This window comes from Scomber japonicus, chromosome 9, assembly GCF_027409825.1.
Source record: "Scomber japonicus isolate fScoJap1 chromosome 9, fScoJap1.pri, whole genome shotgun sequence".
Lineage (NCBI taxonomy): Eukaryota > Metazoa > Chordata > Actinopteri > Scombriformes > Scombridae > Scomber > Scomber japonicus.
The window spans coordinates 1,363,987-1,381,486 of NC_070586.1; the positions used below are offsets into that span (position 1 = coordinate 1,363,987).

The window sequence follows — 17,500 nt, forward strand, 5'->3', positions numbered from 1 at the left end:
AGGGCAGAGAGATGCTTTCCTCAATCGTTTCATGAAATTGTATCATAATCTTTACTGCGAATCCTCGTCTATATGGCTTACAGTGTCACAAATGAGTTCTCATCGGTAGGTTTCCATGGCAACACGTTCACGTTTAGGATCTGTCAGTTTGCTCAATAATGACAAAATCCATTTTGGAGTGTGGGAGTCGCAGCAGAGCCGTGATTGATTCCCAGTTAAGACACTCTGGTAAGAAATGCTTTACATTATGGGCTTAAAACTGCCTTCAAATGGAAAATAACAGGATTTTAAACATGCAATTCAAAACGCCATTAATCACGATTAACTATGGAAACTCTGCGATTAATCTCGATTAAATAAATTAATCGTTTGACAGCCCTATTTAAAACCTAAGTGAGTCACACTGATTTGCAGCTGTACGTTTCCACGTCTCACCGTTGATAGTTAGCACTCTGTCCACGGATGTTTTGGGAACGATGTTGGGCGGCGGCCTGTTCCTCAGCTCCACGGATCTCTTCTCTGAACCTGAAACAGGAAGAACAGAAACACCTCAGCAAACTGGGACAGAGTCAAACCCACAGCTGATGATCCTCACGTACCGTAGATTCCCTGAGGATCCAGTCTGCCTCCAGAATAATCCTCCTGCCTCACTCCTTCAGGCTGTAAAACATCAAGGTCACAGTCAGTCAGCAGTTCAGCACCTGAGCGCCAAATATTATCAATAAAATGAGAAGTTTCTGCTTTCTGACGGGACCAGCTAACGATGTGGGTTTCATAGATAACTGGCAGACTTTCTGGAGAAGACCTAATAGACATAAAAGAGTTAATAGTTATTCATAAAGCTGTATTAAGGCATCGTTCACACTGCAGGCAAATCTGATGTTTAGTCCACACTGTTTTTAGCAAGTGTCCAAATGGGATTTGGCTCTGTTCAGACTGGGCCACATTAATGGCCAAACTGGCAAGTTGCTGTGGTAACTAGGCAATCTAGGCAGCGCCATCTTGAAAATTTCAGGTGAATGCTGGGAAAAATAAAAACACGGATTCTACCTATATGGGCATGAGGCGGGGCCATGGGTGGAGCCATGGGCGGAGCGGGGAGGTTGCTATGGTTACGAGGGCTGGATCTGGAGGACATTGGTCAATCAACCTGTCAATCAGGACGTAGCCACGCCCCCTAATGCATACCCTGCTTTATCGTCACATATAATATCAGGGAGGCCAAAATGTCCCAAATGAACATCATACTGCATTGAAGAAGGCTTTAAACTAGCGATTGAGACCATAAACACATTTTGAAAACGTTTACTGAGGTTAGAAATCAAGTGAGAAGTTGGTGAATTCTCCATTGACTTGTATAGAGACGGTCGCCCCCTGGTGGCCTTTTGATAGAATGCAGCTCTAAGTTACTGCCTCGTTGGCCTCATTTCAGAGGACCAGAACTCCCCGCTTGGTTCTACATGAGAATCAGACAGTAATCTCATACCACCACTCGGAGCTTCTTCTCCAGGACATCTTTGCGTCCGTTTCGTGTCCTCAGGGTGAAGGTCAGGGTGTGCTCTCCGTGCTCCAGGCCCATCAGGGTGAAGCTCACCTTCCGCACGTCTCCCGGATGCAGCGAGCTCCATTCGCAGGCGGTGGAGTGAAGCCCCGCCCCTCCAGGAGCCGGCTGGGACTGAAGCAGACAGATCTCTGGACCCACCGTCAGCGTCACGCAGTACTGAGGAGGAGACAGAAAGGTAAGACAGCAGAGCCCAACCTCACATAAACAGACAGTAATCCACAACATTGACCCCGTCTCTTTTGACTGTTCCTTCTTTCCTTCCTTCTTCCCTCTTTCCTTGCTTCCTTCCTTACTTCCTCCCTCGCTACCTTCCTCCTTACTCCTTTCTTTCCTTACTGCCTTCCTTACTTCCTCCCTCCCTACCTTCCTCCTTACTCCTTTCTTTCCTTCCTGCCTTCCTTCCTCCTTTCCTTCCTCCCTCCCTTCTCTCCTAAATTCCCCCCTCTTTTCGTCCTTATTCCTTTCCTTCCTTCCTTCCCTCCTTACTCCTTTCTTTCCTTACTGCCTTCCTTACTTCCTCCCTCCCTACCTTCCCCACCTTCCTCCTTACTCCTTTCTTTCCTTCCTCCCTCCCTTCTCTCCTAAATTCCCCCCTCTTTTCGTCCTTATTCCTTTCCTTCCTTCCTTCCCTCCTTACTCCTTTCTTTCCTTACTGCCTTCCTTACTTCCTCCCTCCCTACCTTCCCTACCTTCCTCCTTACTCCTTTCTTTCCTTCCTCCCTCCCTTCTCTCCTAAATTCCCCCCTCTTTTCGTCCTTATTCCTTTCCTTCCTTCCTTCCCTCCTTACTCCTTTCTTTCCTTCCTCCCTCCCTTCTCTCCTAAATTCCCCCCTCTTTTCGTCCTTATTCCTTTCCTTCCTTCCTTCCTTCCTTACTCCTTTCCTTCCTCCCTTCCTTCTGTCCTAAATTCCTCCTTCCTTCCCTCCTTACTCCTTTCTTTCCTTCCTCCCTTCCTTCTGTCCTAAATTCCTCCCTCTTTTCATCGTTACTCCCTGCCAGCGTCACGCAGTACTGAGGAGGAGACAGAAAGGTAAGACAGCGGCCGACTGAGCCTCCAGGGTTTCCTCCCAACTGGTTTCTAATTTAACTGGTTTCCTTACCGAACAGATTCAGCTGTGTTGAGCTTCTGTCAGCAGATTCATCACAAATTCACAAATATACAGAATATTACTGTAGAGTTTTAAGTTAGTTATATAGTGCTCACTTTCAGAAACTATTGTCTGCAGTCCTGAGCTTATGATTGAGCTCTTTTAAAGCACTTTACATTTTAATCTTTCATTTGCACTCTATGTCCTTTTAATGATTTTAAAGCTAATCATTATTTTATGCTGCAATCTTATATTTAATGCTCCATTCTAGTATTTTATTTCTCTCATTCTATTTTTCCATACCACCCCCCCCCCCCCCCCCACTATCATTGGGGGGGTGGGGGGTTATTTCCAATTCTTACTGTTAAATATCTGTTTTATGTAAAGCACACTGAGTTGCCATTGTGTATGAAATGCTCTATATAAATAAAACTTTTGCAGTAGATGTTGAACTGCGTCTTGAAAATCGCCAGAAATATATTTTCTACTTTTGTGAATTGGACTTGACCCAATTTTGCAAACAGTTCATTCATTGGACAAGCCCCTTTCTGCCAGCAGGCTTTTCTCCTTTCCACATTTTAAGAATAAACAACCTCAGCAGAGCAGGTACTAAAAAAGTACCAGGTACTATCCCTGATGGAGGAGCAGGTACCAGGTACTATCCCTGATGGAGCAGCAGCAGGTACCAGGTACTATCCCTGATGGAGGAGCAGGTACCAGGTACTATCCCTGATGGAGGAGCAGGTACCAGGTACTATCCCTGATGGAGCAGCAGGTACCAGGTACTATCCCTGATGGAGGAGCAGCAGGTACTATCCCTGATGGAGGAGCAGGTACCAGGTACTATCCCTGATGGAGGAGCAGGTACCAGGTACTATCCCTGATGGAGCAGCAGGTACCAGGTACTATCCCTGATGGAGGAGCAGCAGGTACTATCCCTGATGGAGGAGCAGGTACCAGGTACTATCCCTGATGGAGGAGCAGGTACCAGGTACTATCCCTGATGGAGCAGCAGGTACCAGGTACTATCCCTGATGGAGGAGCAGGTACCAGGTACTATCCCTGATGGAGCAGCAGGTACCAGGTACTATCCCTGATGGAGGAGCAGCAGGTACCAGGTACTATCCCTGATGGAGGAGCAGGTACCAGGTACTATCCCTGATGGAGCAGCAGCAGGTACCAGGTACTATCCCTGATTGAGCAGCAGGTACCAGGTACTATCCCTGATGGAGCAGCAGGTACTATCCCTGATGGAGCAGCAGGTACTATCCCTGATGGAGCACCAGGTACCAGGTACTATCCCTGATGGAGCAGCAGGTACTATCCCTGATGGAGCAGCAGGTACTATCCCTGATGGAGGAGCAGCAGGTACCAGGTACTATCCCTGATGGAGCAGCAGGTACCAGGTGCTATCCCTGATGGAGGAGCAGCAGGTACCAGGTACTATCCCTGATGGAGGAGCAGGTACCAGGTACTATCCCTGATGGAGCAGCAGGTACTATCCCTGATGGAGGAGCAGCAGGTACCAGGTACTATCCCTGATGGAGCAGGTACCAGGTACTATCCCTGATGGAGGAGCAGGTACCAGGTACTATCCCTGATGGAGGAGCAGAGAAACCGAGTCGAGCTAGAACTGTGTAGTGGAAAAGCACCATTTGACTTCTTTGACAGCTTCCAGCAGCGAGTCACTGTCAGAGACTCATGTGTTCAGTGTTTGGTACCTTGGTGACGTCAACCAGCTGGTTGTACACGGAGCCTCTGAGCTCCAGCTGCTCTCCTCTGACCACCTGATAGGGCAGCGGGACGTCCACGCTGAGCGGCAGCTTGACTGGAACCTTAACTGGCTCTGAAACACACATACCTGGAGGAGGGCACAGTTCAGACAGCTGCAGTCAGTCATCAGGGACAGGAAGGAAGAAAGGAAGGAAGGACAGATGGAAGGAAGAGAAGAGAAGACAAGAAGGAAGGAAGGAATGAAGGAAGGGAAGAAAGAAAAGAAGGAAGGAAGACAAGAGAAGACAGGAAGGAAGGAAGGAAGGAAGGAAGGAAGGAAAAGAAGGAAGGAAGGAAGGGAAGAAGGACAGATGGAAGGAAGAGAAGAGATGACAAGAAGGAAGGAAGGAATGAAGGAAGGGAAGAAAGAAAAGAAGGAAGGAAGACAAGAGAAGACAGGAAGGAAGGAAGGAAGGAAGGGAAGAAGGACAGATGGAAGGAAGAGAAGAGATGACAAGAAGGAAGGAAGGAATGAAGGAAGGAAGGAAGGAAGGGAAGAAGGAAGAAAGGGAGCAAGGACAGATGGAAGGAAGAGAAGAGAAGACAAGAAGGAAGGAAGGAAGGAAGGAAGGAAGGAAGGAAGGAAGGAAGGAAGGTAAAGAAGGAAGGAAGGAAGGGAGCAAGGACAGATGAAAGGAAGAGAAGACAAGAAGGAAGGAAGGAAGGAAGGAAGGAAGTCATCAGGAACACAGAGATATAAGGAGAGGTGCTACGATATGAAAGAGAAGAAGAGGGACGGATCTCACCAGTCTTGAACATGCCGACGGCTTTGATCTCCCAGGTGGTGAGAGAGTCTGGTAGAGCCCTGCTGACTGACTGCTGACCGGGACTGAAAACACAGGAACAGAGAAGCTTCAGTTTTTGTTGGTGGTCTCAGTTACAGTGTGTGTGTGTGTGTGTGTGTGTGTGTGTGTGTGTGTGGTGATCTCAGTTACAGTAACTCAAACCGAGGCGGTGGTGTGTTTGATTTGATCACCTGGCGCGCTGAACCTCCCACAGCCAGCTCTCTGGAAAGTAGCTCCGCACCAGAGAAGGAGCTTCATCGAAGTCAGCTCCCAAGTCTGCACACACACACACACACACACACACACACACACACACACACACACACACACACACACAAACACACACACACACACACACACACACATATAAAGTTGTTCTATTGTTGTCTTGGTGCTTTAATCATTTCTTCCACCTTTGTCACTGTGTTGGTGTCATGTGTGTTGACTGACCGTGGCGTCCCAGGATCAGGTTCTGTTCCTGGTCCAGGTGCTGCTGGATGTACTCGCAGCAGAGTCTGAAGGCTTCCTGGCAGCGCGGATATTTTCTGAACGCCTGCCGGGCAAAGTCACGGCAGGTGACGCTCTTTGGGATGTACCTCATCCCATGTTCACAGCACGACTTCAGGGGCCCAAAACTCTTTGCTGTAGAAACAGAAACAGTCATACACCTGTTATACACCAGTTATCTGCTGTTATACAACTGTTATCTGCTGTTATCTACCCTCCCAACTCTTTTAGTTGGGAGGGTAAAAGAAAGTGGACACATGTAACAAGCTGTGATAGCTTCCTGCAATTTGGACCGTCTGTACCCTAGTAGGTATGTGAGGAAGGTCTTTGGACACGACTTACTTTTGGTCAGTGGTGCGTGGATTGATTTGGCCTCCTTGGCTGGATGAACTGAACTGAATTAATGGCTGTAAATCCAGGCCTTGATGGTGGAGCCAGTTAGCTCGATGACGTGACAACACAGCTGACTAAAGTGGAGTTGCTGCGACGAGGATGGGATTCGAACCCACGCGTGCAGAGCACAATGGATTAGCAGTCCATCGCCTTAACCACTCGGCCACCTCGTCTGTTAACAGGCAGGTTGAAAGCCCATCTTCTCACGTTTTTCGTGTTTGGACACCTGTTATCTACTGTTATACACCTGTTATCTACTGTTATCTACTGTTAAACACCTGTTATCTACTGTTAAACACCTGTTATCTACTGTTATACACCTGTTATCTACTGTTAAACACCTGTTATCTACTGTTATACACCTGTTATCTGCTGTTATACACCTGTTATCTGCTGTTATACACCTGTTATCTACTGTTATCTACTGTCATACACCTGTTATCTGCTGTTATCTACTGTTATACACCTGTTATCTGCTGTTATACACCTGTTATCTACTGTTATACACCTGTTATCTGCTGTTATACACCTGTTATCTGCTGTTATCTACTGTTATACACCTGTTATACATCTGTTATCTACTGTTATACATATGTTATCTACTGTTATACACTTGTTATCTACTGTTATACACCTGTTATACATCTGTTATCTACTGTTATACATATGTTATCTACTGTTATACATATGTTATCTACTGTTATACACCTGTTATACATCTGTTATCTACTGTTATACATATGTTATCTACTGTTATACACCTGTTATCTACTGTTATCTGCTGTTATACATCTGTTATCTACTGTTATACACTTGTTATCTACTGTTATACACCTGTTATCTACTGTTATCTACTGTTATACACCTGTTATCTACTGTTATCTACTGTTATACATCTGTTATCTACTGTTATACACTTGTTATCTACTGTTATACACCTGTTATCTAATGTTATCTACTGTTATACACCTGCTATCTACTGTTATCTACTGTTATCTACTGTTATACACCATGTGAGAGGTAGCGGGATCGATGCCCACATTCTCCAGAAGGCCTTTACCTATTTTCTCTTCTGACTCAGGGAAAGTGCAGTTAATGTGAAAAACTTACTTTGCAGCCCAACTCGTGAAAGAGATGGGCAATAAGAAAGGTCAGGATGAGGCATCGATAAAACAAAGACATTAGTAACGGACGGACAGAGAGCGGGACGAGGACTGAGGTTCCAGGAGACCAGACTGTCCAGCACAGAGAGGCCTGGCTGCAGCGGTTGTTGAGTGGGGCCAGAAACTTGGTCACGTGGGTTGGGAGGGTAAAAGAAAGTCTACACATGTAACAAGCTGTGATAGCTTCCTGCAATTTGGACCGTCTGTACCCTAGTAGGTATGTGAGGAAGGTCTTTGGACACGACTTACTTTTGGTCAATGGTGCGTGGATTGATTTGGCCTCCTTGGCTGGATGAACTGAACTGAATTAATGGCTGTAAATCCAGGCCTTGATGATGGAGCCAGTTAGCGCGATGACGTGACAACACAGCTGACTAAAGTGGAGTTGCTGCGACGAGGATGGGATTCGAACCCACGCGTGCAGAGCACAATGGATTAGCAGTCCATCGCCTTAACCACTCGGCCACCTCGTCTGTTAACAGGCAGGTTGAAAGCCCATCTTCTCGTGTCTTTGTTTGGACACGCTGTGAAACACAGTGAGGTCAGGTGACGTGACTGGAGGTGTGAATAGGTGAGACACCTCTTTGGAAGGATTGAATCATAGCTGGCAGTCTAACAGCCCGTTCACGCATACAGACGTGAACACTGGAGACACAGCAGGACGCCTTTCATTGTCAAACCAACTCTGATAAACTGCCAACGCTACCCAAAGGGAAGTTGAGGAAAGTTCAACTTGATGCAAAAGTTAAGAGAAAAAAAAGGTGGAGTGGGAAGAGAAATCAGGCTAGCAAAGTGCTTACAGTACATGTAGGAGAGCTCTCTTCATGTGAATTCTTTGTTGCAGCGCACAATAAAGTTGAAGGCAATATTGCGTCCTCAAAGAAAGAAAGGCTTGTGGAGAATGCGGGCATCGATCCCGCTACCTCTCGCATGCTAAGCGAGCGCTCTACCATTTGAGCTAATTCCCCTGTCTTAAGTCTTTCAAGACTGTCGATCGCTCTCTCCGGCAGTCTGGAAATGAGGCTTTTCTCGTTGGCTTGTAGTCATGTGAACGCGGAGGACTGAATTGAACAGGACTCCAACTCACGCGTGCAGAGCACAATGGATTAACAGGTTTTTACACACACCCGGAAGGTGTGGAGGGTCCAATTTGTACACTTTCTAAGTGGATGAACCAAAGACAAAAAAGTTGTTCCACTTCCAGGAACATGAATCCTCCAGAGGGGAGGAAGTATGCGAAGCGCAGCGAGGAGCTAGACGACCTCAGCTTCCTGCAGGGGAATTAGCTCAAGTGGTAGAGCGCTCGCTTCGCATGTGAGAGGTAGCGGGATCGATGCCCGCATTCTCCAGAAGGCCTTTACCTATTTCCTCAACTGACTCAGGGAAGCTTGGCCACAGGGCTGGTTGGTAAACTCTTTTAGTTGGGAGGGTAAAAGAAAGTGGACACATGTAACAAGCTGTGATAGCTTTGTGCAATTTGGACCGTCTGTACCCTAGTAGGTATGTGAGGAAGGTCTTTGGACACGACTTACTTTTGGTCAGTGGTGCGTGGATTGATTTGGCCTCCTTGGCTGGATGAACTGAACTGAATTAATGGCTGTAAATCCAGGCCTTGATGGTGGAGCCAGTTAGCTCGATGACGTGACAACACAGCTGACTAAAGTGGAGTTGCTGCGACGAGGATGGGATTCGAACCCACGCGTGCAGAGCACAATGGATTAGCAGTCCATCGCCTTAACCACTCGGCCACCTCGTCTGTTAACGGGCAGGATGAAAGCCCATCTTCTCGCGTTTGTCGTGTTTGGACACCTGTTATCTACACATTTATCTTTGATCAGACTCCAGAGGTCAGGGACTGTGTCAGCTGACAGGTTTACAGGTTGAGTCTCACCTTTTTTCATCTTGTCCTCGTCACTCAGAGCTCGTTTTGAACGCACTGCTGCTGTACACGCCTCATCTACACACACACACACACACACACACACACACACACACACACACACACACACACATTAACAACCATCTCCATTACACAGTTCATTAGAGTCAGCCGTCCACAGAAAAATAAGATGAGATATCTGAAGCAGAGCGATAATCAGGGAAGTAAACAGATTGATTGACATACTGGTGGCTGATGGGTGGGCGTTGGCGTTGGTCGAGAAGGTGAGGCCGGCCAATCGGAAGACGTCTGCGCTGTCTTTGCCGCCGCCCCCTCCGCAGCCCTGGTCGCTCTGCTCGATGTGACGCAGCACCTGCAGGCCACCGTACCCCCGTTACTGAGCAGGCTACAGATAAACCAACCTCTTAAAGCTAAAATGGACTCTATTTATAGTGTCTGTGTGTGTTACCTTGGTAACAGGGTCTTGGTAGTTAGGTCGCATGGTGTAAAGGGCGGAGTCGACCGCAGACAGCGCCACCAGGCCCTCCTGATTGGTCGTAATATCCAGCCGGAGGTTCTGCTTTGGTTTGTAGTCCCGTGCAGCGAATGACAGATCGGTCTAAAGACACAAACACAACTTTCACATCAAGCTGCACATTCAGATGAGGACAGACTGTCTCTCTCTCTGTCTCTCTCTCTCTCTCTATGTCTCTCTCTCTCTCTCTCTCTCTCTCTCTCTCTGTCTCTCTCTCTCTCTCTCTGTCTCTCTCTCTCTCTCTCTCTGTCTCTCTCTCTCTCTCTCTCTCTCTGTCTCTCTGTCTCTCTGTCTCTATGTCTCTCTGTCTCTCTCTCTCTCTCTCTCTCTCTGTCTCTCTGTCTCTCTGTCTCTCTGTCTCTCTCTCTCTCTACCTGAAATACGGAGGAAATGAACGCAGAGCACGGACAGAAGGCTCGTATTTAACGTTGAGCATAAATGGGCCTTAACTCTAATCCCCCCAGCGAACTATAAATATCAGTATTTCATGAAAACCTGTCATATAGTTTTGAAGTTGCCTTCAATTTCTTAAGAGCTCTTAAAATTCACTAAAGCAAGAATGTTAAAGTTGAGGTATGTAACTCTGACACCAAGCGTTTAGAAATGGTACTGCGGCCCACGTTCAAAACACTGGAGAGAGCTGTTACTCCTCGCCCCCTCCCTACTCCTTTCCTTCCTTCCTTCCTTCTTTCCTTCCTCGCCCCCTCCCTGCCAGAGTCTACTTCACGCGGGTTGCCAGTTGTTGGACGTGATCCTGCATATCCTCCTCCGTATCAGCGGGTACAGGTAAGTGCTGTATGACGCTGTAACAGTCTCCATGTTTCAAAGGCATCTCCTATACATACCCTGGTTTTGTTTCTCAAATTGTCATAATGAGCATCAGTACTGACTTGGTGATTGGTAGCTAGGTGGTGGGTGGAGCATCAGTACTGACTTGGTGATTGGTAGCTAGGTGGTGGGTGGAGCATCAGTACAGACTTGGTGATTGGTAGCTAGGTGGTGGGTGGAGCATCAGTACTGACTTGGTGATTGGTAGCTAGGTGGTGGGTGGAGCTTTTCAAATGTGAATATTCTGGCTGGACTACGACTGTCAGTGATATCAGTGTTTGAAATTAACATGATTTCTTAATGTCTGGTGATATTTATGGCCATTTTATGATTACTTGGAATATATTTGTTACATACAGCTACTTTAAAGGAACCCTGACCAGTACCACTCTTCCATTAATTCAACTATACTTTCTACTGTTATCCACGACTACAATTTTAACTCTAGTGATGCTACAATTCCTCTTCCATCCACCAGTGGCAGCACATAGAAACACTCTGACACATGAGCTTGTGTAACTTCCTGTACCTGGAGTCCGCTGACACACTTGTCTCTGACGTCCAGCCAGATGGAGTCGGCCACCAGCTCGGACGTCCCCTCCCCAAACAGGATGTAGTAGACCAGCACCCTGATGGACGGCACCATGGCGCTCGTCACCTGGAAGCGCAGCACCTGTTTGTTGTCAGTGGCGGAGGCGAACTTCATACTGCCGAAATCCACCACCTTCCCTTTAGAGAGAATCTGAGGTAACACACACACACACACAGAGGAGGGATGATGTCACAGGTAACCATGGAAACAGGAGCAACACCTATGACATACATCTTTTTTTTTTCTTTTTTTTTATTATTATATTTACAACACAAACTCAAAAGTCTCATACAAAGCATGGTCATTCATATTATTCCATAACTTTCCATCAGGTGCTTTGTACATTGGTCTCAAACATTTTAACAGATACCATTAACCCCTCCCACTTTTACACCCTCCCACCCCCCACATATACACATTCACATACATTACATTCACGCACACAAACACACTCAACGGTCATCACAGAAACTATTTCTTTCCTTGATAGCTGGTCGATCTCGCTCCTCCACTCTCTATAAAGCCTCATAAATTATAGTCCATACATTATCAAATTGTTTTCCTTTATTGCTGTCTTCCGACATTGTTCTTTCGATTTTTAAATAACATTTCATTAAAGTTTTACAGTTTTCAAAAGATGGCGCCTCTGTTTTTTTTCCAATTTTGCAAAATTAACTTTTTATAAACCAGTGAGGAAAAAATAATTTGCCACCCCAATGACTATCTCATATTTTCAATATCTTGAAAGATGCAATTCTTTAGTGTGAGCACGAACTCACGGTTGCAGATTCTTGACATCCATTTCTCAATTTTATCCCATATTTCTCGAATTTTCTTACAGTACCAAAATGCATGGGTGAGGGAGTCACTTTGAGTGCTACATTTTAAACAGCAACACCTATGACATAAATCAGCAGTCTTCTCACCAGGAAGCTGAGGGTTGTGACAGGTATGTAGGACGGCGTGGCGGAGTACACCTTGATGCTGGCGTACTGTCCCACCTGCAGGCCTCGGCCGGGCAGCGGGGGGTCGATGTACAGGTAGCGCTGGTTCGGAGAGTGGTAGGCCGACGCCTCCAGTGTCAGACTGGCCTGACTGGCTGCTGGGAGGGTGATGTCATCGGTCTCAAACTGAGTCAAAAACAGACCGTTAACCCTTTATTGGGCATTTATAATCATATTTGGTAACTTCTGTAAATATCCCAAAATATCCTTCCTTCCTTCCTTCTTTCCTTCCTTCCTTCCTTTCCTTCCTCCCTGCCTTCTTTCTTTCCTTCCTCCCTCCCTCATTCCTTATTTCCTCCGTCCTTCCTTCCTTTCCTTCCTTCCATCTGTCCTTCCTCCCTCCCTCCTTCTCTCCTCCCTTCCTTCTTTCCTTCCTCCGTCCTTCCTTCCTTCCATCTATCCTTCCTCCCTCCCTCCTTCTCTCCTCATTTCCTTCTTTCCTTCCTCCATCCCCCTTTCTTCTTCCTTCCTTCCTTCTTTCTTCCCTTCCTCACTCCCTCCTTCTATCTTTCTTTCCTCCCCCATACCTTCCTCCCTTCCTTTCCTTCCTCCGTCCTTCCTTCCCTCTCTTTCTTCCTTCCTCCCTTCCTCCCTTCCTTTCAATGACTGTCCTATAAAGGGTAAACAACAACAGCTAACCCCCCCAACCCTCCCTCCCTCGTTCTCTCCTCATTTCCTTCTTTCTTTCCTCCGTCCATCCTTCTTTCCTTTTCCTTCCTTCCATCTGTCCTTCCTCCCTCCCTCCTTCTCTCCCCCTTCCTTCTTTCCTTCCTCCATCCCCCTTTTTTCTTTCTTCCCTTCCTCCCTCCCTCCTTCTATCTTTCTTTCCTCCCCCCTACCTTTCTTCCTTCCTTTCCTTCCTCCGTCCTTCCTTCCCTCTCTTCCTTCCTTCCTCCCTTCCTCCCTTCCTCCCTTCCTTTCAATGAGTGTCCTACAGCTAACCCCCCCAACCCTCCCTCCCTCGTTCTCTCCTCCCTTCCTTCTTTCCTTCCTCCCTCCCTCCTTCTCTCCTCCCTTCCTTCTTCCTTCCTTTCTTCTTTCTTCCCTTCCTCACTCCCTCCTTCTATCTTTCTTTCCTCCCCCCTACCTTTCTTCCTTCCTTTCCTTCCTCCGTCCTTCCTGCCCTCTCTTTCTTCCTTCCTCCCTTCCTTTCAATGAGTGTCCTATAAAGGGTTAACAACAACAGCTAACCCCCCCCAACCCTCCCTCCCTCGTTCTCTCCTCATTTCCTTCTTTCCTTCCTCCGTCCATCCTTCTTTCCTTTTCCTTCCTTCCATCTGTCCTTCCTCCCTCCCTCCTTCTCTCCTCCCTTCCTTCTTTCCTTCCTCCATCCCCGTTTCTTCTTTCTTCCCTTCCTCCCTCCCTCCTTCTATCTTTCTTTCCTCCCCCATACCTTCCTCCCTTCCTTTCCTTCCTCCGTCCTTCCTTCCCTCTCTTTCTTCCTTCCTCCCTTCCTCCCTTCCTTTCAATGAGTGTCCTATAAAGGGTAAACAACAACAGCTAACCCCCCCAACCCTCCCTCCCTCGTTCTCTCCTCCCTTCCTTCTTTCCTTCCTCCCTCCCTCCTTCTCTCCTCTCTTCCTTCTTTCCTTCCTCCATCCCCCTTTCTTCTTCCTTCCTTCCTTCTTTCTTCCCTTCCTCACTCCCTCCTTCTATCTTTCTTTCCTCCCCCCTACCTTTCTTCCTTCCTTTCCTTCCTCCGTCCTTCCTTCCCTCTTTTTCTTCCTTCCTCCCTTCCTCCCTTCCTTTCAATGACTGTCCTATAAAGGGTTAACCCCCCCCCCAACCCTCCCTCCCTCATTCTCTCCTCCCTTGCTTCTTTCCTTCCTCCCTCCCTCCTTCTCTCCTCCCTTCCTTCTTCCTTCCTTTCTTCTTTCTTCCCTTCCTCACTCCCTCCTTCTATCTTTCTTTCCTCCCCCCTACCTTCCTCCCTTCCTTTCCTTCCTCCGTCCTTCCTGCCCTCTCTTTCTTCCTTCCTCCCTTCCTTTCAATGAGTGTCCTATAAAGGGTTAACAACAACAGCTAACCCCCCCCAACCCTCCCTCCCTCGTTCTCTCCTCATTTCCTTCTTTCCTTCCTCCGTCCATCCTTCTTTCCTTTTCCTTCCTTCCATCTGTCCTTCCTCCCTCCCTCCTTCTCTCCTCCCTTCCTTCTTTCCTTCCTCCATCCCCCTTTCTTCTTTCTTCCCTTCCTCCCTCCCTCCTTCTATCTTTCTTTCCTCCCCCATACCTTCCTCCCTTCCTTTCCTTCCTCCGTCCTTCCTTCCTCCCTTCCTCCCTTCCTTTCAATGACTGTCCTATAAAGGGTTAACAACAGCAGGTAAATAACAACAGCTAACCCCCCCCCCCCCCCCCCAACCCCAACCCTGCACCACCTTCAGCACAGCTTTGACTGCCTCACTCGGCGCGTTGCAGATGAACACAGCGAGGCCGTCTGTGTGGCTTCTGGCGCTGTCAGGACAGGGCATGTCCTCGCCGTCTCTCCCCCGCCTGAACAGCTGTCGCTCCACGAGACGAACCCGAATGTTGCTCACCGGTTTGTCCAGATGATCCTTCACCAACACCTGCAGACAGAGAACATACCGACTGTAGAAGTGCATAATTTCTTACTTTTAAAAAGATTTGTCTGTCAGCCAGTAACTGCTCAATCACTGTGAATCAGAATGACATCAGTGTGTGAATTATTGTCTTTAAAGACTGTGTAAAGTGAATTCAGACATTTTCTTCTAAACACATTAAATAGGTCATAAATGTATTTCTAAAAAAGGTGTAAAAAGCATTTCAACCATTTAGATTTGAATTGTGGAGCTAGGATTAGCATAAACCCGCCCCTGCTGCTGTAGAGGTAGAAATACATTCAGCACACACTACTACTACTACAGTCTACAGTTAGCCAGTTAGCTGAGCTAGCACTACTACTACTACTACAGTCTACAGTTAGCCAGTTAGCTGAGTTAGCACTACTACTACTACAGTCTACAGTTAGCCAGTTAGCTGAGTTAGCACTACTACTACTACAGTCTACAGTTAGCCAGTTAGCTGAGTTAGCACTACTACTACTACAGTCTACAGTTAGCCAGTTAGCTGAGTTAGCACTACTACTACTACAGTCTACAGTTAGCCACTTAGCTGAGTTAGCACTACTACTACTACAGTCTACAGTTAGCCAGTTAGCTGAGTTAGCACTACTACTACTACAGTCTACAGTTAGCCAGTTAGCCAGTTAGCCGAGCTAGCCGCTGAGCTAGCCGCTGAGCTAGCCGCCGAGTTAGCAGCAGAAAGCTCTCAGCGTCCATGTTTCTGGTAGAGGTGGTGACTTTGATTGACAGGTGACACTTGGTAGGGGGCGGGGCTTCAGCGTTTGGGAGCAGAGAAAGAGGCTGATTTTTACACAACTTTGAAGCCTAATTTCATATATTTGGCGTTTTTTGTTAATCATTCAAATTTGGCAGGGTGGTTAACAACACACTTTTCTGAGGTATGTCAAACTTTAGCCTGTTTTACTACTTGGACTATTCTGTTTATTCTATGTTATTGTTTCTTCTTCATGACACATTCTTACCTTTACGTATTTATTTAGAGAGTTATGATAGCGTTTCCTGAGTTCCTGTTTTTAAATGAGTTCCTATGTTTGATGATTTCCTTTTGTCTGTTTGTTTGTGTTGCATCATGATGTATGAAAAGTGCTTTAAGTGCTACAAATAAAGTCTGACTGATTGATGAACGGCAGAATATGAGAATCGTAATTTCTTAATGTTTCAAATCAAAACTCGTTCTTCTGTCTTTCTGTCTCAGAGCTCTGTTGATGAGCGTCTCACCAGGATGTTATAGGGAAGTCCAGGTTTGATGAAAAGGGGCGTGGACACCAGGCTCAGACTGTACGGTGATTTCACAAACTTCACTCCTGCAAACTCCGCCTCCTGGCTGATACCACCTTAAAGTCAGACAGATGTTAAAAGCTTGTTCCACTATCCACTGTGTCCAGTAGTGGAGTGGAAGTATAATGTACCTGTATCCTCCTGCAGCAGTACAGCGATATACAGAAACTTCCCCACCAGACTGTTGAGGTCTTTGGGTCCGTCATGTTTGGACAGCACCGCCTCCATGTTGAGAGTCACGTCCAACTCACCCGACGAAGACAACTGAAGGACACACACAAGCATCAAACTGTTTTAAATAGTTGAGTGCTGTCAGTGAGACACCTTAACCCAAATAATATAAACCAAATAATCCTCCCGGGTCAAATTGACCCCACCTCTTTTGACTCTTCCTCCCTCTTTCTTTATTTTTTCCTTCCTTCTTCCCCTCCTCCCCTCTTTCTTTGCTCCCTCCTCCTTCCATCCTTCCTTGTTTCCTTCCTTCCATCCTTCCTTCCTTCCTCCTTTCCTTCCTTCCTTCCCTCCCTCCTTACTCCTTTCCTTCCTTCCTTCCTTCCTTCCTTCCTTCAAGTTTACATCCTAATCTTGTAACCATGATAAAGTCTTCTAGAAGATGATGAGGCTTATCTTGGAGCAGCTCCTACTTTATGCTGCTATAGGCTTAGACTGAGCTCCTTTTCGGGCACGTTTAGGCTGTCAAAAACGGGACAGAACGATAACGACAACAATAATAATAATTAAAGCTGCAAGCAGCGATGATCGGGCCCAAGCTCCCCCGCCACGCCACCACTGAGCGAGACTTGCTGTGACGCACACAGAGTCAATATAAAGTCGGTCAGATTAGGAGAAATTCATTAAAGTACGTGGTGTGAAAATTGTATCAAACCGTTGGATTGAGGGTATGGGTCCAAGAGACTTTTTTGTGCGTCTTTATGTGATACATATACATACCAAGTTTTGTTAATCTACGTCAATCTGGAAGGAGGGGCTCAATTTTCTTAATCTTCTACGGGGTGCAGTACCCCCATTTGGCCAGCTGATACTGTTTAATGGCGAAACGTCAGAATTCCTCACATCGCCACGAAGCAACCAAATCCCTAATCAGAAAGTTTTTGATAACTTTTCATCTCCAATGTCTCAAGATGTTTCTGAGTGAATTTGAAGTTGGTCGGATTAAATCCCTAGGAGGAGTTCAAAATGGCGCCAAAAACATAGATTTGATACAAAATGGCCGACTTCCTGTTGGAGTGAGGGTATGGGTCCAAGAGACTTTTTTGTGTGTCTTGACACGTTACATATGTGTACCGAATTTCGTTTGTCTATGACAATCTCACTCGAGGGGCTCGATTTTTTTAATTTTATAGGGGGCGCTATTGAGCCATTTTTTTCTGGCCCATTTTCGTGATCCTTAAAATATCAAATTTTTCGCCGGGTCGGACATGATTGCAAATTTTGGTGACTTTTCGGGCACGTTTAGGCTGTCAAAAAGGCGAATAATAATAATAATCTTTA

The 17,500-nt window shown here is 46.7% G+C and overlaps 1 protein-coding gene and 5 non-coding genes across 6 annotated transcripts in view; 1 reads left to right on the forward strand and 5 right to left on the reverse strand.

The window, feature by feature from the left end:
• The window catches only part of c5 (complement component 5), a 55,447-nt gene that overhangs the window by 28,211 nt on the left and 9,736 nt on the right, over positions 1–17,500 (reverse strand). Inside the window, exons 9-23 of the mRNA XM_053325410.1 lie at positions 16,120–16,252; positions 15,929–16,044; positions 14,486–14,674; positions 12,034–12,237; positions 11,045–11,257; positions 9,622–9,771; positions 9,399–9,525; positions 9,165–9,230; positions 5,661–5,852; positions 5,402–5,486; positions 5,172–5,254; positions 4,374–4,513; positions 1,487–1,720; positions 600–660; positions 436–525 (exon numbers count right to left, since the gene is read on the reverse strand). Coding sequence (XP_053181385.1) covers positions 436–525; positions 600–660; positions 1,487–1,720; positions 4,374–4,513; positions 5,172–5,254; positions 5,402–5,486; positions 5,661–5,852; positions 9,165–9,230; positions 9,399–9,525; positions 9,622–9,771; positions 11,045–11,257; positions 12,034–12,237; positions 14,486–14,674; positions 15,929–16,044; positions 16,120–16,252 — 2,083 coding nt within the window. The remainder of the gene's footprint in view (positions 1–435; positions 526–599; positions 661–1,486; positions 1,721–4,373; positions 4,514–5,171; positions 5,255–5,401; positions 5,487–5,660; positions 5,853–9,164; positions 9,231–9,398; positions 9,526–9,621; positions 9,772–11,044; positions 11,258–12,033; positions 12,238–14,485; positions 14,675–15,928; positions 16,045–16,119; positions 16,253–17,500) is intronic.
• On the reverse strand, positions 6,202–6,283 carry trnas-gcu (transfer RNA serine (anticodon GCU)). The gene has a single exon. It is a non-coding gene; the product is annotated as a tRNA-Ser (tRNA).
• On the reverse strand, positions 7,665–7,746 carry trnas-gcu (transfer RNA serine (anticodon GCU)). The gene has a single exon. It is a non-coding gene; the product is annotated as a tRNA-Ser (tRNA).
• Positions 8,169–8,241, reverse strand: trnaa-agc (transfer RNA alanine (anticodon AGC)). The gene has a single exon. It is a non-coding gene; the product is annotated as a tRNA-Ala (tRNA).
• Positions 8,550–8,622, forward strand: trnaa-cgc (transfer RNA alanine (anticodon CGC)). Its single transcript has one exon. It is a non-coding gene; the product is annotated as a tRNA-Ala (tRNA).
• trnas-gcu (transfer RNA serine (anticodon GCU)) lies at positions 8,948–9,029 on the reverse strand. The gene has a single exon. It is a non-coding gene; the product is annotated as a tRNA-Ser (tRNA).